Source organism: Fopius arisanus, unplaced genomic scaffold (genome assembly GCF_000806365.1).
Source record: "Fopius arisanus strain USDA-PBARC FA_bdor unplaced genomic scaffold, ASM80636v1 scaffold00008, whole genome shotgun sequence".
In the NCBI taxonomy this organism is placed as follows: Eukaryota; Metazoa; Arthropoda; class Insecta; order Hymenoptera; family Braconidae; genus Fopius; species Fopius arisanus.
In genome coordinates this window covers 1,545,274-1,570,840 of record NW_011887747.1, presented here as the reverse complement: position 1 = coordinate 1,570,840, position 25,567 = coordinate 1,545,274, and the positions used below count along the sequence as shown (strand labels likewise).

Below are 25,567 nucleotides of genomic sequence, written 5' to 3'. Positions count from 1 at the left end.
TCTCCAGTCGAGAACGGCTTTTCCCGCGTACATCGTGCTAGTGTATCCAGTTATTTTCCACAATTACCCAATAAAGTTAACGAAATATTGGTTTAGTATCACTACGCTGCCATTTATCATAGCGACTATCATTTATGATAATGCACATGACTCTGGGTTTGGCCAATCTCAGGAACTGTTGTCTAGTGTTTTGTGATGATTTTTCAACGACCAATTTAAACTCGGGTACACAACCACCAAGAATTCGCGCCAGTGTCGATTGCGCGTAAAACATCAATATTCTCCTCAAATCTACTGAGGATTTGTTTTTCTTTTTTTTTTATTTGCGTTGTCTTTCAAATACCCTCACCACAATAGTTCGGGTGTTTGCTTTTTTTTTGTGAGACGAACTCATTTCGAAGAAATAAATACTCCAGGTGTTTAATTAATTTTCATTATTTCCGTTAATTAACCACTGCTCAGAGAATTCAAGCATTGTCATCTGATTGTTCGAAAATACCGGAGATTGTTTAAGTGATCAATATAACAGTGCGTCTCCGTCATTGACTTTTTTTACCCATCTTGGATTACTTCAACAACGAACACAGGTTTGTAATACCGGCATTTGTTTTCTTTTTTCTCTCTTCTCTTCTCGCTTTTCCCGTGAATTTCTGGGAATCATCAGCTCATGTGTATTTACAGTCTTTAGCGTTCTGGCGGAACAAAAAAGTGTCGCTCGCGTGGCTGTTGCATCGTTTTGTGCAATTTTCGTAGCACAGTGGTTCATACAGTTTATTCCAATAGCGCATTTTATTCTCTCTTGGTGGTAATATTGTGCAAGTGCTAGTGGATGACTGTGAGAACGAAAGGATTTTTCGGAGGCATCAATTCGCGATCACATTACATATCGATTTTCATAGAAGCCGGTGTGTGTGTGTGTGTGTAGGGAGGGGGGAGTGATACGCCCAGTGAACAAAAGACTCGACCGGCTTTTTAGTGGGCCGCGTGGGTTGTGACGCCGGCACACAAATCGATTCTACTATTCGCGCGCTCTTACAACTTCTTACGCCATCGTACGCTCAATCACCTTTTTACTTAAAAACCAAAACCCCCAAAAATTGTCACTTTTCATTTTTCCCACCGACGGTCAAAAAATTTCGCTTACATCCCAAAATAAACCACTTCAAATATTTAGTTAGGATTTCATTAAATTTTATTAACCAAGGCGTACTAATACTTGCTGCTCTTTTCAACAAAATTTGAGAAAATCCAAAGAATATATATGTGCTATATTTTTCATATTATTTTTAAAAGTAATATAATTAAAGTCTGATTTTTATATATAAAATCGAGTTCATCTTTTTACGTGCTCGCCATCCACTGAAAATTATGTAGTTTTGATTTTAAATTTTGAAAATAATTTCCAAGAATTGCACCGAAATGATATTAATGCTTTTTGAGATAACAAAGTTGAAGTGTAATGTCCGGGGGATTCGAAAACCTCACTGCAATCAACACTATTTATTTTCGGTGAAAAATAATCGCCGCCTGGAAGATCGAGACGGTGGATAAATAGCCAGAAATATTTACTGTTTGACCTCTCAAGTGATTTTGATGGGAGAAAAAAAAGTAGATGAAGTCATTTCATTATTATTATCTTTATTTTTGAAGGATCCGGGTCTGATTGTTGTTGTGTCGCGGTGGTATGCATCTTTCAACTTTATTGAAATAAATTAATCAGGTAATGTGTACGGGGAACGCTTCTTCGTAGTTTCTCATTTACGGGCTCGCGAGGCTAATCCGTTTTTGTATCACCTACATACCCTCAGCCCTAGTCTCGTCGTCTAGACTCTATAATCTGTTCACCTTATTACCGCAGTAATGCACGTGTTCTACGTGAAATTAACCAAGTTTGCGTGCATGTCAGATCTTTCCAAGGAGAGTGCAGTAATTAGAAAATGGAAAGCTAATTTCAAGGGTTTTTGTGTATAATAAGACTGAATTATTGAGGACACCAGCCTGCGGAAATTGTCCTACTTAATCCCCTATTATCGGTTTATAAAAAATTTAATTGATTTATTTCTACCGAAGTAATTGAATAATTGAAGTGTTCACTCCGCGCGTGGAGATATACCCATTCATTCATTAGGTTTGCCTAACTAGTCACGCCTCGATAGATAATTCACCAGTTTTCTTAATGACTAAAAAAAAAAGTGAAGTACGCTTCAACGGTAAGCTTCTTCAATTTTCGTCGTCCCCAGGAGCACATGAAGACATAAAATAAAGAATACGAAAAAGGGGAACAAGTGCTCTGAAAAACGGTTGGGAGGGCGCTAAATTCATCTTTTTTTTCAGTTCTTTCTCTGTTACCCCGGGTCCCTTCGTTCACATTCAGTTCTCTTTCTCCGGGGTTTCCCCACATCTTTCTCACCACACCGGGACGGTTCCAAGTTTTTTTCTGTACGCGCTCCTGAGGTTGACCCGCGAAAGAGACTCCGTTGAAGGTGATTTCCCTCCCTTCTTCCTTTTTTCACGCTCTTTCGTGTGGAATTCTGGATTGTTAGGGGCGCAAGAGCGAGATAGTACATGTCGGCATTTACGAAATCGAATCTAAAAGAGCGAGTGAGACAGCCAAAGAGAGAGCGATAGAGAAAGGAAAAAAGTGACAAGGGAAGGGACAAGAGATCTGTCATGGTTTTTCTCGTGTCGTGAGTTATCCTCCACGAACGAATAATTTACAAAATATCGATTCCTACTTCTTCATCCAAAAAATGCAATCAACTATTCTTACGGATAAGAATCGTTGCTTATTCATTTTTTGATAAAAGAAGCAATGCCCGAGAGAATACAATTGAAATAGTTCTACTGCAAAAATTATAATATTTTTCTTTTGTACAATACAAAAGATAACAATTGCCGCAACTCCACGTGGCAAATATGTATATTTTATTAACTGACGAGTTTCTGGGAATTTCTCCTGTGTCACGGGTTGGCACGTATCGCGATAACTCTGGCATCATTCCAGGGAGTCATTAAAATCTATCCTTTCCATTTTATTGGTCCAACATCATTGACCTTTTCATTGGCCAAGGGTGAACTAGTGTAATACATCTCAGCATTGGGATTTTTCACCTCCTTCCGGTCTGGAAAATCCCGTTATAAACTCCGGAGATCATGAATGAAATGTGCAGAGGGACTGTTGAAGGAAACGGGACCGATAAATGATAGCCCCAGCCACTGTGTAATCGTTATTTCACCCGATAACATTGACTGCATTCAACTTTCATGTATTAATTGACATATATGGATCTGAAATAATGTTTGCCCTGAGAAGTACTTCTCGGCAGCGAACATAATTACTCGCCGCCGTTGTTCGACGAATTCTATTTGATTAACGCAGGGTATACCTGAAATTTATTGATGCAAATTTTCAAAAGTTGACAATTCTTCCATATATTTGACGAACCTCCTGCTCCTCTTTCATTTTGCGTTCATCATTGACATTTAAGAATATTCATAGGCTTATCTGTAACTGCTGATCAACACGAGACGCGCGTGTTTCCGGTCGTAAAAGATGCGTTTACTCACTTAATTTGACAGAGAAAAAACCCTAACTGAATACATAAAAAATCTAATGACTTGGATGACACGATAGAAATAATCCGGATAGCGCTTATAATTTTTAAAAATGAAAAAATAAATTGATGTTTTCAGGAAAATGCCGGTGCCAGTGTGGGACTCACCAGACATTGGTTTGCTCGAGGAGCCACTGGATACAGTCCTGTCGGACGATATATGGAAAAAGTTTGACTTGGATACACCTCTCGACATGTACACACATTATCGCGATTGTACGTACGAAGAGAATGTACAATCCGAATTATACGGCCAAGATGTATGCTACGAATCACGTAAAATACGTCACCACGATTGCATGTGGGCGGGTTTATGTATAAGCAAAGAGCACAACAGAACATTACCAGCTAAAAAGGATAGTCAGGTGCACAGAAAAGTAGCGGCCGGTCGTAGTTTATTAATATCTCGTGCAACACCCTCACAACAATCACAATCACAACTACAAACACAAACACAAATACAAACACATTATCAGCAACACAGGCGTAACGATAATTTAGAGAGTGATGGTGATTCAATAAGACCAGAAACACCACAGAGCTCAACAGAGTCTGATACAGAGAGTGAATGTGATGTACCTATATTCAAACACGATCAGATCTGCATCAATGAGAAATTGTCCGAGTGCATGTCTATGGGCAAGGCCGCGCCCGTTAGCGAGGTCACTGGACAGCTGGTGAGGAAATGCCCAGAGAGGAGGAGACTTGCCCTCGCTACCCCAACTCACTCTAATTCATCAAGCACAAATATCACTGCTATGGAGACAGAGATCAGAAATACATTGAGCGATCATTGTTATCACATCAATCAGCCAAATACCAAGGATATGGAGAATTTAGGAGTACAAACACCATCAGATTCTGGTGAGTTCATTATTCTCAAAATTTTTTTTGTTTAATCCGCTTTCGCCCTGACGTTGTTCATTCAACAATTTTATCCTCTCTTCCCCATACAATTCTGATTTCACTATGAGAAAAAGAACTACTTGTGAAAGATGAATTTATTAACTACAAGAAAATCTGATCGAATAATTTAAATGATTCATTGCAAAATGATAATCATTATCAAGTTTTTTTTACAACGTATTCCAAAAACAATGTGCGTGTAATTGAAACAGAATGGGGAATTCCCAATGACTCGAACGTCTGAATGCCCCTCAAGTAAATGGATAATTGGTAAAAATATATATTTTTTTCTCAGTGTAATTTATTCCGCTAAATCATCGATAAAGGCGGCATTCAATCTCGTACATCATAGCATTTCGTGCACTTAAAATTCTTGGCCCGTATATCATGCCGCTCATTTCTCTCCAGCCCCCTTTTTTTTATTCCCTCTGTTGCCCTTTCTGGCATGCCATTTGGAGAAATGCTCCCAGGAAAATGCTTGAAGGGAGCGTGAGTTGCAGTAAAAGGGAAGACATGGTCAACTCTAATGCTGAAATTCTGTCGATTCTCTCGTATCCCCTGAATAGTTATTCTCATTGGTGCACTGATCCGCGTTGGTGTTGTGTTGCCCGACGCCAATGGGCGCACCCGCATACTATAGAACCCCCCATACCCCCCAAACCACCCACTTCTTTACCCCCCACACCGCTGAATCGATTCAGCGCATTCAGTCGATTCAACTCACACTGACTGCTCATCACCAATAGAAGTACAATCGACAATGGTTCTTATCCACATTGGATTCGTGACACTCTTCATCATCTGATGTCGGATTGAGTGGGAAATAAAAGAAAGAAAAAAAAAAGAAGCGAAAAAATGCCAACAAAGCGGATAAAACCAATCACAGATAATAACCACAGAGGAATATCAACTATGCATACAAAATTTATCATCACATTTTCTCAACAATGCATATGTTAAAATCATATGTTGCACAATGATGATATGATGACATCGTGTATTGTGCACTTTGCAGTGTACGGATACTCGATGAAATGATTAGAGTGGGGAAAGAACGAGCAAGACGTAACAGGTGGAAAAACGGGGATAATTGGAAAATTTACTTTTGTCTTACTTCTGTTGGTTGTATCAGAATTTAATCCCAATTGATTCTGGAAACACACTGAGATGAAAACAATTGCAATTTTCGGATTTGACGGGTACAATGCAAAAAAGTAACTAAAAAATAGAATATTTTTGGTCTACTCTGGCCGTTTGGTCCATTCTGTCCATCAGGTCCATTTTACCTGTCACTTATAGTTAACGCCGAATGCATAGCAATCCTCTGTCGTCAACGCGAGGAATGTCATACCGTAAACCCTGTGCCCACTACCATCAACTGCTGTAGACAGTACATGCAATCCAATGCCTACCGTTGAGGTTTGTCTCATTTCGATAATACCTGAGCACAATGTTAGATAGAGAGGCAAAGAAATATCCACCTTTCGGAATGCTCGAGTCGTCTCGCCAAGAGAACACTGACTCTTGCTGTTATGCTACATGGCGAGGCACATATATATATCTCTCGTATATGAGCCGTATACCGACTACAGGTGAAATAAACACGTGCATTTCAAGACATTGCCGAGATGCGCATGCGTGCAATACCTTTGAATAGTTACTGAATGAAGTGATTCCATCCGTATCACTTCAGACCATTATTTTTTATTCATTCATGTTACTCAACTCGTCGAAAGTAAGGTTGTCTAATCAAATATACAAGGACAATTTTTTGATAGCATCAATTTAGATTTTTCTCATCTCTCTTCGTCTCTCTGATCCGACTCCGAGGTCGGTGTAATCAAATATTGCATTCGCTAAGCTCGATCATTTTATTCAACTTGACATGTGCCGACAAATAATGAATCATACAGGGGGGTAGTTCGGTATTATGCATATATTTTCAAAGTATCTTCTTCTCCGGCTATTAAAAAAAAATGTCCGTTGCACCGGTGGATATATATCGCGTGAGAGGACGACGCCCACGCCATAAAGCATCCAGTAACACAGTCAGAGACTCTGGCACGCAATCTTTCCGGTTTCGTCCTTTCGTTTCCTCTCTATTTTTATTTGTAACTTTTTTTCCCCCCTTTTTTTTTACCATGTGTATTTATTTTGCCTTCATTCGTTCGCCCTCAATCTCCCTTCCTTCTGTATTAATGTACATGTGTAGTCATATACGTGGCCAATTTAAAATGTGAGTTTAAAAGACCTGTACTACAGAGTATCTCAAGCGAATAACTTGGTCTGTAAGGGTGAAACTCGGTCGAATTCATTTATTCTTTCTTTTGACATTAATTTGAGATGCCGACATCCTGTCTACGGATAAACCGTGTAGAACTGTGACACATTTCTCTTCTCCTTGCATCGTGTCGAATTGTGAATTAATGAAATGAAGGAGTCATTCGCTCTACCATTCGGCCATTTTTTTTGCACGTCGCTTGTTCGATTTATTTTTTTTTAATCCTCTTTTTTATCTTCAATGAACTAGTGTTGTTTGAGTCGCCGGTCGTTACACACTATAATTGCGATATTGTAAAAGCATCTATACACATTTGCCCGAGTGGAAATGCCACTTTGGTCACCGCGAGAGTTAGATTATAAAGTTCGTGTCGATCAGGTCTAAAAGGATGTAACATATTTCTTGAAATTCTGTTGAATTCCCTGCAATTTGCAATTGATCAACAAGAAGTTGATCAAACGTCAGGACTGACGTGCTCGAGGTATAGGTTATGATGACGCGTATGTTGAAAGTTGTATATTCTTTTCGCGAGTGGAAAGCGCGGGAACTCGAAGGTCATGCGGCGAGTTGGATGACGTCATTGGTAGCCCCCTGTCAGGCCACCTTGCGGTTGGGCGTGGGACGCCGGTCGTGATTTAAATGGTCGTCGGAATGCGGTTAGCCCTTTTTGCTATTCGTGCAAGAACAGCTCGCCGCGCGAGAGAAATAAAAGATTAAAAAAAAAAAAGGGAAGAGAAGCAGGGAGTATTGGTCAGGGCTGTAGTTGGCAGGGCGCACAAATGCCCCCATGGTATTTTAAAAAATACAGCCATCACTTCCGAGAATAATCAGATGCTAAATACGGATATAGGTGCTGGTTTTTCCTCCTCAGACAATAACAACCGTTGTTTTTCATTTCCTTATCAAAAGTTAGAAAAAGTATTATATTGACATGATCGAATGTAATACAAATTCAATATGTCGAAGGGTCAAAACGATAAGTGGATCTTTCTCGACCTCAAATTGATGTACATTTGCCTGCATGTGTTGGAAGTGGACAAATTACGATGTTATGCATTCTACGTCATCGTAGGTTTACGTATATGACAGTGAGGCGCCACTGACGTTGCAGACAATGTGCGATACGGAATAAACGCGCGTCGCATGATTGCGCAAGGCTGAGTAATAAGGGGAATCCCCGAATATAAAGGCGCTAATATGGGTGCTAATAAATTTTACTTAATATAGATTTTATAGATGTACATACAGCGTGTATGTACATTGTACATCCAGAAAATGATTCCAATCTTATCTTCTGATACTCATCTCCTCTCTCTCTCCCGTTTCTCCTGGCATCTCTTGGGGCAATGTAGAGTAGCCTGCGGCACGTGCTTCTTTGAGAGATCGTTATCGTATATTCCCGGCACCGATTCGCAAATGATTGCTGGTAAATCTGTTAACAAGCGATGGTATAACCCAGCGGGAAAATCAGCCACTGCTCTATTGCTATTTTTTTTCTCTGTAACATACGTACAGAATTGAGAAATTTTATTAGCATCATGATTATCTGTCATTGCACATTTTTCCTGATAATTAACACTTCAGACGTTTACGTGGAAGTGCATCCGTGGGCAAAGTGCAATGCAGAGCTGACGTGTCCGTTGCGTCTTGATTCCGCGTAGGCGGTTCAGGATGACTGTGAGCCATTTCTGAGAAAAAGCTCAGACACCCCGGAACACTCCATGAGAAGTCAACTCGACCTAATCGTGTCTATTACTGTCTGATGCTTCAGTTCCTTCTCATTTATCAAATTTCTTTTCGCAAAGTCATGTCATTAAATTTATATTCGATATACCAATCCGGGAGAAATTGAGAAATTGAGAAATTGAAATGCGTTTCTGGACTTTGACAACATTCTTATCTTTTCGCCTGCCTTATTCTCTTCCTTCATGTGTTACATAATGGCATTTCATTGAATATTCCTTCCTTTTTGCTCTTTCTCTTTTGCATTCCAATGTAACATTTCTCACAAATGATAATGAGCGATTATTGGATTTTTCTCTTCGTTCGAGGAAAATTGGGCAATATATGTTGTGCAAAAATCAACGGATAATCAAATTGCCATCTTTTTAACGTGTAATGATTGTAATTGTGTATCGTAAAAAGCATAATGCATTTAGCGGGTAATTCGTTTACTTCTTGCTCGCTACTTTTTCAATGGGCTTTTTTCCATTAAACCGTCGAGTATTTTACGTTTTTCCGCTGTATATTTTATGCAACCGGAAAAGTCGATCGCTGAAAGGCGTGTTCACGGCGTCAGTGCTGTAGCCAACGTACACAAGAAGTATGTGAACGGCATCATTAATCGTTTGCGTATCTTATATCAGAATGCAAAACAACGAAAAATCTCAGAAATCGAGAGAGAAGGTAGGGAATCCTTCTCAGGTAAAACCTTTGAGGAATTTGCGAGGAGTGGATGTCGAGTGAAATATATCGCTGGAATCGAGACAGGTCACCTTCCCTCGATAAAACCCATAGGACATCAATTCCAATTAAAAAAACTTCCATAAATTATCTACAGATAAAAAGAGATATCAAATATTCGGCGAATTCTGGCGGTATCTGCTCTTCAACTTGCCAATCCTCCTCCTCTCATCTGTTTTTCACTTCCGCTTCGATAAAACCTAAATAAATCGATTCGCGCTATTATTTTTCTAAGCGTTCTCACGCTCATCAAATCACGGGTACATCGACCTATCCTACTATACTATTCCTCTGTAGTATTTCACGTTTAGTTATTTTTCACGGTCACCAGTCACGAGTTAAACGCTCTCGGGCACATATACACATATACCAACTTTTTTGAATGTGGTAAAGTCCGTAGCGCATCTCACTGCCGCGATGACGCAATTCATTCATTCATTAAGTCGCTGGGTCTCTGTGATGTTATTGTATCCTTACACGTATCGGCTTGAATGTATGGGTGCACGGGTGCGACCACTCTTGAGTGGGTGAGAGAGCGTAGATAAGTGGCGTGGGCAAAAAAATTCCCGACTTCACACACGCACACACACATATATTTTTCTCACTGCATGTTTCTCATGCCTTTCTTCTCGCCTATACACTTTTACTATCTTTTTTTTTCTCCATTTTTGCTATCCGCATTTTTTTTTCCCGCTTCTTTTTAACCACCACTTCTTGATGACCATTTCCATACGGCTCCAGTACCGAATTCCTCAATATCTCTTTTTTTTTTATTTTATTTTTATTTTTTTTTCCCCCGTCAAGATAAGACATCCGCAAAGAAAAAACCTGAACAAAAAATTAAGCAAAGTAACGAGATGGAGTAAAAAGGAGGCTAGAAGGGGTCCTAAAAGAGCCGTCGGGCTTCGTGGAATTGAGGAGTTGGGTCCTGCTGTTAGGGGCCTCCGCGGGTACCACACACGAGAATTAGGCGGCGTTTGGACATGTCGGACGCAAAACCTGATTTTGGAATGTCGACCGGTTGCCGTTTATGGGGAGCCCAGGGGCCGACGGTTCTGTCTTATACAGAACCACGAATCACTTTTCTACCTTGATCTCTCTCTCTCTCTCTCTCTCTCTCTCGTTCGATCTTCACTTCACTTGAGTTCTCATTCTGGCATTGATTGTGCCGGCTGGGTAGCATCACGAAATTTATCATTTATTTTTATCGCCTCAACAGGGCGTTCCATACACTTTCCGAGACGAAGAGTTCATCACTATAATGCGATATCTGCGTAGAGAGATGTAAATAATAAAAATTGCCATGTTGATCGCATTCTTCACGATCTGGGATATAGCGCACTGATAAAATTATTTAATCATATCAGTCTCTTAGTCATATTAGAGTGTTTTCCTATTAGTTAGCGAACAGTTGACTTGAAGGATGAGACTACTCAATTGACTCCATATAATTTCAAGGCTCGGCATTAAATTTGAATAATTCCTGAAAATTCCATTTTGAATATGCGAAGAGGTGAATTAATTAATTGATTGGAAAGTACATAAGTACAGGTGGGTGAATATCGCATGTGAAGGTAGATGGTAGAGGTAGAGGGGCAGGACAAGGAGGAAGGGGTTAACGACAGGTCGTAGTTGCATGTCTCGTTGGCAGTGGTACATGTGCATTGAATAGTATGCGCTGAAACGAGACGGTAAAGAACGATTGGAAAGTATCTTTCACTTGGTATCTGTACGTTGTTTTACAGAAATCAAGGGAGGAGGGGAAAAAAAGTGGCTTCTTATTTCGTCAGTCACCCTTCTGGTTCCACTTGTATACACTAGTTATTACTATCAGTGTTTCCACTTACTTTCTCACTCTGGCCACGCTCCAGTACCTTCGTGCGTATCATTTTAAAGTGGTGTTTAACATCTTTCCAAGTGTGGTGTCAAATGAAACCTGGAGTTCATGACAAAAAGATAGATTGGCATTTCTAAGAACACCTGTGCTAAGCTCAATTGTAACCTCTTTCCCTCTCTTCCACCCTCCGCACCCTTTTCACCGAACCATCCACCACAACTATCATGATGGTCGGCACCTACTTTCGTAAATTCAAACTCGATTGAATCTGTAGGCGAAAAGACATCACGAGTTCGCACACGCGGCGTGGGCAAATCTAAAACACCCATTGATTTATTGTTTCGTTTCTTCTTTCCAATAAACCCTCTTTCATGTATATATCTGTCTGCTCAGGAGGATCTTACAAAAATTCCGAGAGACTTCAGTATAGCAGAACAATTTAATGAGTGATAAAATGTTATATTCCAACGGAATTGTTATATCGTACCGATTACGTAAGGTCAGAACGTGAAACTGATAAATGGCTCCGAGAGATATGCAGAGATAACCGATATTTTACGTGAGCGACGGATGTTGCGACATCGTGTCTCAAAATTTCGGTAGTATCTTCTGAAGGGTCACTCTGATTACATTAAAGGTGACTTTATAATCGTTCATCAATCGGCGGAATTTGGAGTCAACGTAATTTATTATAGTTCAGCTCAAATGAACATTTCTATTTTTTTTTCTTTTTTTTTGTCATGAATTTTAAGTTCTTGCTGGTGTGTAAATTTATGTTATTTATTTTCGCTGGTGATTAGGTGTATGAACGGTGAGCTTTCTCATCCTGCCTTGATCTTTAACCACCGTCAGTTAATATGTGCCTATGGAGAAGGGGGGAAAGCATAGAGCGTTCAATAGTTTCGTACGGAGCCGACGGAGCCGACGGAGCCGACGGAGCCTAATGCCCCCAGCACCGATCACGTGGCCAGGGCGTCTCCCCCAATTCGCGGCGACATTCATACAGAGTTATTCACTTGAATGTATATATATATATACATATATATACATATAGCTTGATGTGTACGATAGGAGGAAAAAAGAGGGAGCACTGACCCCCAAGGTCGCTCTTAGGTGGCTGCACGTGCCGTCGTGAAATCGACGTTGACCCCCACTACTACCTCAACATCTACCTCACTCACTGCCACATCTTTTCCTTTTTTTTTTTCATTTCTCTCTTTCCCACTGGCCTTTTCCTCTTACTCACTTCATCTACACACACACCGACCAAACGACTTTTATCTCTCGGTTCAATGTTGTTCCCAACTGCTTCAATCCCATTACAATTTTGTCTTTTTCCCACTCATTAGTTTTATTTCGACCTCCCACTTCCGGCTTTGGATTCACCATCTTGTTTCGTATTTAACCACTGGTTAGAGTGGGGTTATAACTATTCCTATTCTTTATATTTTTTTTTCTCCCACCATGAACTCTCTGACTGTATCGATTAGCCATCAACCAGTACATTCTCTCTATCTTATTTTTATTTCGTGTATGTTTAGATACGTATATAGCACTGACACGCTCCCGTAATAACCACGAAAGTGTGTGGGTCTTTCCACGTGTAATGTCGTTTTTCGCCTTGAGTAGTGGTATACTCTGTCTATTCGTCTGTTTGAAAATGCCAGTAAAATTTACGAGAATCCTTGAACCGTGTAATTTCTATAGACGTGCCCTCTGGAGTAGCATCATCGTCATCGTCATCGCTGGCAGTTAATAGACTCAATCACTTCTATACCACGATACTGCGGGGGCTTTTTCTCATTTGAAATGTGTCGTCGAGAATAAATGGAGTTTTCGTGATTCCAAAGGGTCCAATCATCGAGATTCTCAAATTTCGTTTTCCCTTTCTTTGTATTTATTCTCGTCTCTTATTTCATGGATATTTGTCAGACCTGAGGATTCGATAGGTAGTTGAATTAGGAATCAAGGATCTCAGCACTTTCATCAGTTAGCATTTTAGTCAATGAGTTTTAATGCCATACTGCAAACGTTTTCAAGTTTTCCATTTTTTCTTCAAGTTTACTTTTGTGGATTTTTAGGGGTTTTAGGCAATTTAATATCAACTACTGATTTGTATCCCTTAACTTGTAATGCTCTTTTTCTCTTCATCATTTCTCCATGGCGTAATCAGTAGTGGTGATAAATGCCTCAAAAAATTCAGGCTGTTTTACGAGGGAATAAATTGAATGACGAAGAGAGACCGAGAGAGAGAGAGAGAGCGGGAAGGAGTAATTGGGAGGAATAGAAGAAAAAAAGAAATACAGTGATAGTTTTTAAAGGGAATGATGCCACATGTCGGGGATGGAGGATATTCTGCAGTGGAACGCCCACATATTATATGACATAGTCAACGCCTTCACCAACCCATGTGCTTTTCGAATAATTTTCCAAGGTTATACATAGCTTTATAACTTTTTTATCACTCGAATAAACACACATATGAATTTGATATGTGACACTGTCAAATAGACAAAACTCTGACGTCGGAGGCAGTACATAAATGCTTTATCAGCCACCTCAAGAGCTCCAAATCATAATTTGGTAGAGGAGAATTGGAATGTATCGATAATCAAATATGTGTCATTCAACTCTCCTGAGATTGAATTTTAAATTTTGACCATCCATTGGCCACATAGCTCATACTGTGAATACCTCCTACCAGATATGATGCTCTATTTTGGTGTCTGTGTGGCGATGGGAATTAATCGCTTAAAGTCCCTCGTCGGACACTCCTTTCTAGCGAATGTCAATCTATACGATCTGGAATTTAACAAAATTTCACCCATCAACGCGCTATTCAAATACTGGAGAAGCAGGGCATCTCTTTCATTCCCATGCGCACCCAGCATCGTGCCTTTAAACTGCCAAGACGTCCTTCACCTAGTGAGTCAATCGAGCAGTGATGCTTGACGGAATAAGCATGATGTGTCATTTGGCGTTTTCATACGTCTCGTTTTTTTTTTCAATATTTTCTTATGTCAATTTATAAATTTTTTTTCTTTTCTCTGAATGTGACTGTCAGTCAAGTCAATATGATGACGGACATTGCTCCTTCAAAACTTGTTCAGATTGCGGAGTTCTATCTATCCTCTCCATTGTATCAATCTAGATTTGAAGTAATATTTTTTTTCTCCTTTTGTCGTACCAAGGGTATTCTTATTTATTTATGCCAGTTTGAGAATTGGAAATAAGTGGATTTACCATGGAAAAATATTATTTTTGTTACAGAAGAGGAAATTGACGTTGTGAATTTCGAGAAGCCTTGTAGACCACCGATGTTACTGAGACACCCAAATTCAACGGATCAACAAGTGTTTCGACGGAGTGGATTCAAAGAAAAACCAGAGCGACGACCACGCGGTAGACCGCGAAAAATAGAGGAAGATGGTAGTCAACCGAAGCAAAAGATCAAGCAGGAGCATGATCTTGAGGAGCAAGAGCCGGAACCAGTGGCTAAACGTCCGAAGCAGCGTGCATACCAGAGAAAAACAAAGATGCCAAAGAGTGGACCACCAACGCCCATGTCATCGCCACTTAAATCATCTTCATCATCGTCGAGAAGTTCATCGGACGATGAGCCAGATATTCAAAAGAGAAATCTCCACAATGACATGGAGAGACGGAGAAGAATAGATCTGAGAAATGCGTACGAGGATTTGAGACGTTTGGTGCCAGAAATTCAGGACAAAGAGAGGTCAGCAAAAGTAACAATTCTACGACAGTCAGCCAAATATTGTGATATGCTCAAGGACGTTGAGGAAAATAGTTTGTCAAAAATTGCTGAGCTACGAATGCGCCAGAAAAAATTGTACAAGAGGCTTCAAGTGCTGCGAAGGTATTTCGCATTGACTCGCTGAGGAAATTCTGAATTATTTCAATTTAATCTTGACCTGAAAGTCTAAGATTCTTATAAATTCACGTGAAATAACATCAATAGCTTTTTTTCCATTGACTGTGACTAACGCTGAGAACCAAAAGTGAAGCCTAGCAAGGGCTGATGGATACAAACAACATCCGGTGGATCTGGTTTTTATCTTGGTGAAAATGAGAATAAAATTATACACACAGTGATAATACGCCCAATCCGCTCGGGTCACCTGCGAGAGAGGCTTGGCGCAGCTCAGGGAAGTGAGAAACGTTATGAAGGAATGAGAATAGCAAGAACAAGATAGCGCTCACACACGTGTCCTCATCAACCGATGGACTTTTCACCGCCGTCACACCCTATCTCCATGTAATTCCCGGAGGTTTCTTCGGCCAATTTCACCCTCTGTCTCCTAATTTCCATCGGTTAGGACCTCTCCCCCTGATTTATCCATGAGGCTGCCACCTCATAACTTGGTGCATACCAGCAGACTCGTGTATACTGGAAAAGCCGATAGCTAGACTGGACCGGTTTGTGGGATTCTTTCATAGTTTTCAACTGCAATCATGCAAGTACGTACGCATCGCTGACTGCACTCACACGCTCGCTCATTTTATTCAACTTTTTTTTTTTCAAATTCAGCCTCATACAATGACATTAAAATATCCACATGGTCTACTAAAATGAAATGGTCAAATTTTCTTTGATCTCTCAAACCCTGGAAGAGCGAAAATCCATTGAGCCAGTCAGTTAGATGAGACGAGCGTGTCTTGTACATTTGTACTTTGCGTTGTAGCAAGATTGATGAGTCAGATGAGACTCATACGAAGATGAATTGAAAGTTTGGGTGGAATACTGTTAGAGTTAAAAATTGTAATTAAACGCGTGATTTTGTTTTGCAGATTCTTCTTAGATATCTTAATTACAATTTTTACGTATCTCTAAGTACACTAAGGGATGGTGGAGAATAGCCTGGTATGAGTTGATACGATCGCTCGAGGACTTGAATTCAGAGAAACACTCGAACTATTATAAATTACGGATTGGAGAGCGAAATAGATATCCAAGTTGATGCGACATGTGTAAATATATTTTTTCTACGTCATTATTAAAGAAATGAGTCATGTGCAAGAGAATCTGATGGCTGGGAAAAAGAGACAGTTGAAACGCAGTTTTCATAACAGACATCCAAAGTTAATACGAGATATGGTTGAAATAAATAATTTGTTTTTGTTTTTTTTTTTCGGACCATTCGAGTTTCTGGTGGCTTTCATGCGATCGTACAACTCACATTATTCATTTATTCGTAAAGAGTTTTATAAGTATGATACACGTGTGGTTGAGCCACAGTTGAATTTATTTTTTAGTTTGTTTATAATTTGGGAGAATAGGAGTCGCTGTGCGACTGCTGCTCTTTGTTTCTTCGAATAACTTCGCTCTATTTGAAGACATTGAATAAGGTTTAAGTATAAGATTCAGTACTATATAATTACATAGTGTATTGAGGTACAACCGTAGCTTTCGTAGTGATAGAAAACAAATATTGAAATTGTGGTAAAATAAGAGATGAGCTTTAAGATTTCATTCGTAAGATTTATATTTTATCATTTGTTCGAATTATTGTGGAAATCTTTATAATGCACATCTCACTGGGCCGTATCATATGTTTCATGGGCCCTGTTTCCTTGTGATTTTTTTTTCTTCTTCATTTACTTCATTTACTACCCCTTTTGAGAATTTGTGTTGAAAAAGTTATTGAGATATATTTTGTTGATTTAGCTGAGCTTTGAATTTGCTATGAAGTGCTCCTTTTCAGTTTAGATGCAGTTAACGATGTAAATGTTAAAAAATGAAGATACGAATTTATGATTCATAAAAGAAGTATAATCCTTCAGCCTCGACTTTCGGCGTTTTTTTTTTCTTTCGACATGATTATGGAATCCATTGGTTTTTCATTGAATTTTGGTTATTGTGATTTTTGAAATCATTACTCGACTTTCACGTTGCATGGCAACCGGAAGCCATTGGACTTGGGTCAGTTCATCGAACTAGCTATGTGTGAACGAGTTGAATATCTCGTTTGGTAGATCCGTAGGTGTTCTGGACGTAGACACCGACTGATCTTGGGGTCTTCCGTGTGCTGGCGCGGCCAAGAATTACGTTTTAATCGTGTCACTTATTAACAAGACGAACGTATGATGTTGTCATTTTTTTAACGTGTATCGATTTATACATATATGAAATATATATATAGAATATATATTGGGAAAATATCGAAGAAAAGAATGAGGAAACTTACAATGGTAAAATACTAAAAACTGAATAGATAAGCGTGATAACCTTATTAATGTTACATGATTTCAATTGTTTCATACCATTTTTTTCCCTTCGCTTTAGTAATTTTCTATACAACTTTATCAATATTATTAACTATAATTAATATATAGTTATCGACGCAGACCCACGAACCACCAAGCAAATGAGAATCAAATGTTTCAATATTATAAAACAGCAATGGTGAAGTCACTACTTTTTATCAATTCATCAATTAACCACGAGGATAAAACAATATTCAATTAAAGTCTAAGAGTTGATTTGAAGGTGGTTCATATTGCGAGTGAGTACGAGATACGGGTGAAAGAAAAGTAAGGGGAGAGGGCGGGGGGAAACTAAATGTGTTCATTACAATTGTGTGTAACAGTATTCGTTTATACATACTTTTACAAGTGAGAAAAGGGAGGAGACAAATAATACAAAATGAAAATGCAAAAAGTAACAGAGTAAAAGGTGGGAAGGGGAGAAAAAGAGAAACAAAGAGGGACAGGGGCACACGGTGAAGCTGTAGAGAGGGAGGCTGAGAATACCGTTGGGGGGAGGGAGGGGGGACACAAAAATATAATGATAAAAAGAAATAAAACGGTGGAGAGAAAGAGGCAGTGAATACAATAGCATTACCGGCCAACAGGAAACTCTAGGTAGAAGAGCACAATAGTTCGGTGGAAAGACGGGCGAATAGTGAATAGTGAAAAGTTGAGAGATAGAAAATTGTGCATGCTTATTATTGAGAAAGAGAGAAAATGATGAGGGTAAAAGTGCTTGAGTTTGTGAATGAGTGTAAAAGTATGAGGTTTTTTTGCTTTGCCCATCTTTACTTCTTTTTTTCATTTTCAAATAACCGTTGTGCTGATTCTACGTGCGTAGAAGACAGGAAATAATATTGTTGGTATCTTATTATACGAAGAATATGTACGTACAGTGGATATCAACACGAGTTAAGAACTAATTAACAATACGAGGAAGCCTGAATCGCAACTTAAGTGCTTCACGTAGCGATATAGTTAGTGCGTCGGCAGACACCGTCACTCGTGGATTGTTATCGGCGTCCGGAAATTCGTTCTGTCAGTATGTCGACAGCTTTACACTTAATGTTAATAAAAAAAAAAGAAAAACTCAAAAATTAGCAGCTCGTGAACTATCATAAACTTTGCACAAAACGAAATCAGATGTCATTTATAAACCAGCGATAGCATTTCGGGTAATGGACATTTTTTATTCAAAATAATAATTATTGTTCAATTGAAAGTTGTCGAAAATAAAACTTGAAGGTTTTTTCATTAGTCATTTTTCCACGTATTTTATACATTTTTTGTATGGGATAAACATTAAGTCGTGCTTTGCCGAAGGCCGAGTTTCAGTACTGAGTAATAAATATTTTTTATGTAATTTTTAAGGTTTGTACAAAAATTGAAGCATTTATATTTCCGAAAATCTAACTCGTGCCTTGCTCAACGCGGTTTATTTACCTAACATTGATTCTTGGTTTGTTATTGATGCAATTGATGGTTCTAAAAATAGGCAGTGTGACGTAAGGAGTCCAATTGTTGAATAATCATTTTGAGTCTCCCTCCCCCTTGTACTGATGGAAAGTACTCCTCATTACTTTCTTCTTGAGTTTACTTGTCATCCAATTTTTATGGCAATTGTCCATGAATATTTTCAATGAAAACAAGAAAATTTCTCACAAATGACCGTCATTCCGGCTTGTATGTGAGAATAAATGGGAAATAGCAAGTAATTAACACCGTCATCGAAAACAGCAATCGGCAGTATACATCTCCGCTTCCATCGATACTCGACAATCATCTAAAGATTTGATGTATCGAAATAACCAATACGACTTTTTGAATATGTTGGTATATTATGAAGTATTTGGATTCACGGGGATTTTAAAATAAATCCATTATCATGCAATCTAAATATCTCGTACGCGAACTGTTGATCGCCGTTATTAATGCTTTTTCCTGGAAGAGTGCAAACGTACCTGTTAGCCACATAGACATTGATATAAATTTATAGTTATAATAAATGAATAGCGAAAGAAAATTTAAACAATTAATCAAGTGAGAGAAAGAATTGAAATGCTCGGTGTAATGTAAAAAATTTTTTTTCTTTATTAAGATAATAGACTTGAAGGGATAAATTGCTACCGTTGAATTGCTCGTCAAGTTTACGTTTTTATTTTGCATCTAAGATGAATTTCTGTTTATTTTTATTTTTCCATTACGTTATCCTTCTATGTTCGATTGGTTGAAAATTGAATGGACTTGTGTCTTATGAAATGAATTATCCTTCATTACTAAACGAAACTGCGTTCCGATGCGCCGATGTGTCCTACTTCGAGATCCAATTTTCATATTTATCATATTTGATTTAATTTTTTTTCCATACATGAAAAGAGACGTCAGTGAAAATAACTAATCAGTTGAAAACGTGATTAAACAAAGGGCGCGGTGCGCGTGCGTTAAAATTACGTTGAGGCTGAGGAACTTTTTTTTTTTATTAAAGTGTAGTTTTGCCACTTGTTGTAAATACATTATGCAACATTTAACGAGTTGAATAAGCATTACATTTATAATTATAACAATGCTTAACATTTAAGAGGATAAAGTAAGTGATAGATGAAAAAACGTTGAGGCTCATTCAAGCATATGGATGATTGACATATAATATTAGGTTTTTTATTGAAAGGAGAGGAAAACAATATTTTATTTGATCCTTTATTTTTATACATTGTAAAAGCCGAGAAACGGGCCTCACTCTAGATAGACGAAAAAAAATCATTTGGAAGTAAACAAAAAAAGTTAAAAAAATAACAACATATTAATAATGCACAAAATTATCAATAAGAATATTAAATGAAGGTAGCATAAAAATTGGATACAACACAGGAATGCAAAACAAATTGAAAATGCTGTAGAACGCAACTGCGATTCATCAAACTGCATTGTAGAAGAAATCATGTGAAATTCACACCCAGAAGGGTTAGAAATTTTTACAAAAGGTAATTTTTTTTTCCCCAATTGCTGATCCTCTTTGGTCTGGAGTTCACACAATACTTTTCTACACTGTATAGAATCTCTTATTTTTGTAAGAAAAGAGTGTTACAGAAAAATGGCCGAAAAAAATACGACCGAAAAGAATGAAAATGTTGAAAAAAATGTACCATTCGTTTTAACTGAACAACTGACAATACCTGGGCTGTTTTTTTCTCGCAATCAGATATATCGACGTTTCGGTTAAAACGAAAGAATACCCCAGAGACTTAGTCGCTTTAACGGGACATGCGATTTTTCCTCTTGTGTTGAGTCATTTAAAGCCTATGAAAATAAAATGTCAATTGAAAAAGAAATATTTCGTTGGTTATTGTAACCGTTTTTTAACACTTATTATTCCTATCCCCTGAAAATAAATGAGTTATTTTTTCTTCAGGACTCACGTGAGATGGACCACTCGTACTTCCGATTTTACTGTACCTTTTGCTCCAGAGTAACCAGGGAAATATATAATACATTATTTGATCGAATCCAATTACATAATTGAATTATGAGACTGAATGGATTTCAATAGAATTTAGTAAATTCATGATGGTTTTTGAAATTCATTTTGTCGTTATGAAACGTTAAAAAGTCTGTACACCATTCGTGTCGAGGATCAATGAATTTTAGGCACTGATTGGTGACTAATAATTAGTGATTAGTACATCATCAAGAGCTAATCGACAATAAATCGTTTTTCCTAAACCTCCAGGCAAAATTTACCTCTAACTTGCTGGCCTAACTGCACAATGTACTGTGGACGCATTTAAAGAATAGTGTAAATTATGAATGCACAGATGAAAGATTAAAAAAATAATGCATATTGGAAGTTTAACGTAAAAAATAACACATGATACATGTAGAAGTAATAAATTAAACCTTCATTTACTGCTGTAAATTCTTCGATGCCTCACGTGTAGATAATTTTTACAAAATTAAAGTAATCTAAACTTGTATACAAACGAAATGATAAAGAAATGATAAAATGCCTCTCCCATAAATTGAGGAAAAATTCTTCAAGGTTTCGAATAGAATTAACGGCTATTAATTCATTGGAATTATTGATAAGGTCACTTCAGCATTATATTGGTATGAAGATTTTTTTTTTAGAATTGATTTTCAATTGTAAACATGAAGACACGAATAAGAAAAATGGAAAAGACAAGCCCGAAGATGCTAGGTGTACTTAAAATATTGTTGTTATACTTGGTTTTTATGAAATGGTCAAGTTTTTCAAGTTTCTGAAGAAGAACAAAGAGAAGCTTTTGGCAAAAATTATAGATGAGTGAATGAGATAAATGGCAGACGTAAGAAAAATATTTGGAAATCGATCTTACATCAGGACGTTAGTTTTCCTCACTGGTGAGACTCGATGAAGTTGGACGTTCTGAATTGAATAGTTCCTTGGTAATACCACTCGTTGAGAGACACATATTTTTGTTGTTGACATGAAAAAGGATAAGAGAGTGAGAGGCGAAAATATTTTTTTCTATTTGAATAAATTTTTATTTTATTATCTCTATCGTACTTTTTTCAAGAAAACGGAAAAAGTTCAACAGTTCTTTTTCGTCTCTAAATTTCGAAATATATTACTATATCAATAAAGTGTTGTACAATTCACGAATTGAGTTATTCATTAACTGAAACCCTCGCTATGAATCTCTTCTCCCTATGCTTCAAAAGTATCGACAAATCATATCGACAAAAAATCAGTGGTTCCATCAAGTTGGAAAATCGTTGAATCCTGTATAAAATTTGAATTTTCATAACCATTTTCTTCTAAAACCTGTTCACTCCGATGAGAATTACGATTATATTTATATTTACTATTATATTTATACAGTTCAAACATTACCGCCGAATAGTTGAGTGATCAAAAGCCTGGAGCCTGTAGACTGGAGCTTAAAAGTCTGAAAACCTCTCAAAAGAATATCAAGTAACCAAATATATCAACCGAATATTATAAGCGATATGAGGTTGAAAAAACCGAGGGAACTAAGACATCGAGGAGACCCTTTTCTGTCAGTGCTATCGGGTCACCATTCAAGATAAACGCACAGCTGAACTTCCATGCGTGAGAACGTCATATCACAGTTGTATTGGCTTTACACATTAAAAAGGCGATATGAATACATAAGCTACTACATTCCCTCCGTAAAGTATCATTCTCGTTATTTCATTAATTTTTTATCGTACCTTTTCGTCTAGTATCTCGACTCTGTGATGAATGTATCAGCATTTGCAAAGTGGGGGAGTTAAAGTTGGCTCTGACTTCTGGTTTTTGGTTTCTGGGCCGTCTGGTATGAAATTCGTGTTAAATTCTCCACTGGAAAATCATCTGGGAAAACCTGACGCTGCTTAATAAATACAGTCACTACCAAATTATGTGTAAATGAGTCTAGTTAATGATCCGGATGCTACAGACGCCATGTGTCGCGTCAGCTCACTTTTAATACTATTCTTCAAACGTATACAGTAGAGCTGTCATTATAGTCACAGTAATTTGTGTTATAAAACTTCTGAGGATGAAAAAAGAAAAAAAAATACACAGATATAGGATTACGACACTCTCGGTAATAATTGTAGTGTTTATTTGTTCAATAAATTACTTGCCGTGATGTCATGTTCCATCCTTAAATCTATTTTTGCACTAATTTCTGTCAACCGGGGAATTTCTGCATCACGCGAAATCAATTGGCCTTATTTCAGGCTCCATTAATCCTCTTATCGGCTATCACTAGCGGTGTATCTAAATGTTTCGACTGGTTCTCGCGATTCGACTATGTGTCACACAAAATAGCATCTGGTTGTATCAGTGGAAATCATCACTCCAACTGGCATGCAAATTAATTCATAGAATTATCATCGCATGTCAGTCAGTGTCAGACTGCCGGAATACCATTGTCACCGATGCAATTTTAACTTGGAACGATGTGAAATATTCAGTGACAGTGGTGCAACGCCTAAATTAATAAGCAGGCGGTCAGTCGGCTGATGTACATGCATAATTACAGGATTGAACAAGCCGGGGATAAGGATAACTCCAATGTGCATTCTGTTATTCAATTTTATTCTGAGTTTTCTCAGAAAATCGAGGAAAACTCATTACCTATTGCAGCAGGCGTCAATCGCTATGCAACATGTTGATTCATTGGAATAAATTTATACAGAGAAAAACTGATACGTGAAATAAGATTGCCGAGAAGCTAAACAGGATTTATGTAAATAAACAGTGTTTCCAGGTAAAATGTGAAACGCAAGCGGTACATAAACACATTATAAGCTCATTTGTAGTTGCCTTAGAGAATCAATTTCTATGAATTAGATAGAACAACCACGAAGAGGTGATTATTCAAATTGAGTTTTCGTTAGCTAACTATGGAACACAGAAATAAAAAATACCTTCACTAAGAACTGAGACTATGATATTTGATTTGACGAAAAAATGATAATTGAAAAAATATAAATTGATAACCGATTCCACCGAATGATGAAAAATAAATAAAAATGAGAAAAAATCAGCAGCATGAGGGTAATCCAACGATGTATAAATCAGCACCTAAAGCCAAATGAACGTTCTCCAATGGATTTTCCCAGATTGGATGTATCATAGCGATATGACCAATTGGCAAGTGGTTTATAAAATATTCCTGTCGAGTGGAGAGTGCAGTTGAGTAATTCGGGAGTATCGAACTAAATGGAATTTGAGCGAATTGAACTACTGGAGTGGTGGAACAATCATGATGAAAATATACACCTAAGAGCAGCTGACGCATGCGCAGTTTCAGCTGTCAGTTGAACGTCAATGCTCTGGGGATGGAAAACTCGTGCGCACCTTGGACTACACAAAGTGCCTGTTAAAATAAACACCAACTTAACGCCATATTGAATCAAGTGAATAACTGTACGACGACGAGGTGTCTGGTGGGATAAGCTGCGCTAAAGTGTTGTTAATCGAGTGACTAGTGAGCAGACATTTTCTTATATCAAATACATTGCACTGTAGTGCACGATCCAGTAATGGTGGATACAGGAGAGTTTGATATGTCGCGTGTGCAAATTCTCGTTATTCTCGGCTCGACAGGAACGGGTAAATCCCGATTGGGCATCGAATTGGCCCGTAAATTTTCCGGGGAAATAATATCCGCTGACAGTATGCAGGTGAGATTTGTTAATTAATAAATAAAACAGCCCACTGAATATTTTGGTGTCTCGTGTTGTGCTTTCGAGGTTATACTTACGACACCTCGTGGCTCGACACCCCGACACAGCTGAGCGGTAATCATATCATATAATCTTTACTATATCCTATATCACTAGATCTGTGGAAATTACTCAATAATTAAGAGTATGGCCCACCATCATTATTTGCACTTTACTAAAAATCTCGCTTAAAAATAGCATATATAGGAATTGAAGTAGCAGTTGTGCTACGAGTCTCTTACATACGTAACGCTTTATTTATATTCTTCATCACAATTTTATGCACCGATTCTCCGTAAACTTAGTACCGTATCATCAAATACAAGTGTTCGTAAATATTTGATCAATGCACGACCACTCATGATGATGGACAAATATGTAAGAGACTGGAGACAAACAGTGTGGATTTGGGGATTCATGTTATTTCAGTTTGCGAGTGAAATTTTTTATCGCCATTCGCTGCTGAAGAGGTAGTAGAGTTAGTGGAATTCAATAACAATACTTATTGCAATGACGCAAGAAAATTCTCAGATGCTGTTATTAGTATTTATCCCAGCACAGCTGTGAGAATTGTTTCAAGAGGGTGTTGGCTCACTAACATTTCTAAACAGCGATAGAGCATTTCTAATCAGCACAGTTGCTTTTTGATTACGTTAATACTGAAACGTGCCACGATTTTGCTCGAAGCGTCACGTAATCGAGTTTTGTTAAGGCACATGAGCTGGACGCAATTTTATCTAGTCGGTATACATAAACCCCGATTAATAACGTTCTCTGGGCACACACGAAGAAATGGAGAATGAAAGTTTTCATTTGTGTAAACATCTTAGAGTAAGACACCACCAAGTGATTTTGCTCTACTTGTGCCTGTGTTAGAGATTGTTACCCAACAGAGTCTTATCACGCATCATACTTTTATCCAAATTTTTTGTAGCTGCCCCATGTGATTTGGATTGAGCACAGGGCATCATTCTATCAGTC

General features: G+C 38.0%; 2 protein-coding genes and 1 long non-coding RNA gene across 4 annotated transcripts in view; 2 read left to right on the top strand and 1 right to left on the bottom strand.

Moving 5' to 3' along the window:
* LOC105273969 (N-myc 2 proto-oncogene protein) lies at positions 1-21,639 on the top strand. Of its 2 annotated transcripts, XR_892963.1 has the most exons (4): positions 1-587; positions 3,694-4,478; positions 14,372-18,543; positions 20,778-21,639. XR_892963.1 is itself a non-coding variant. In XM_011316734.1 (3 exons), the coding sequence occupies exons 2-3, from the start codon at positions 3,698-3,700 to the stop codon at positions 14,998-15,000; spliced, it is 1,410 nt and encodes a 469-aa protein (XP_011315036.1). In that variant the 5' UTR covers positions 1-587; positions 3,694-3,697; the 3' UTR covers positions 15,001-21,639. The 2 variants fall into 2 exon arrangements, 1 of the variants encoding a protein (XP_011315036.1); XM_011316734.1 differs by having other exon boundaries at positions 14,372-21,639.
* Positions 1-25,567, bottom strand: part of LOC105273971 (uncharacterized) — an 89,493-nt gene that overhangs the window by 22,549 nt on the left and 41,377 nt on the right. The window lies entirely within an intron of this gene.
* LOC105273970 (tRNA dimethylallyltransferase, mitochondrial) overlaps positions 24,382-25,567 on the top strand; it is a 41,040-nt gene continuing 39,854 nt past the window's right edge. Inside the window, exon 1 of the mRNA XM_011316735.1 lies at positions 24,382-24,544. Within this exon, the coding sequence (XP_011315037.1) occupies positions 24,404-24,544 (141 nt within the window). The 5' untranslated portion in view covers positions 24,382-24,403. The remainder of the gene's footprint in view (positions 24,545-25,567) is intronic.

Excerpts from the sequence above, each read along its gene's own strand:
- LOC105273969 (XM_011316734.1), top strand. The coding sequence starts at position 3,698 with ATGCCGGTGCCAGTGTGGGACTCACCAGACATTGGTTTGCTCGAGGAG. Across the intron at positions 4,479-14,371 it reads ACAAACACCATCAGATTCTG|AAGAGGAAATTGACGTTGTG; the intron begins GTGAGTTCATTA and ends TTTTTGTTACAG.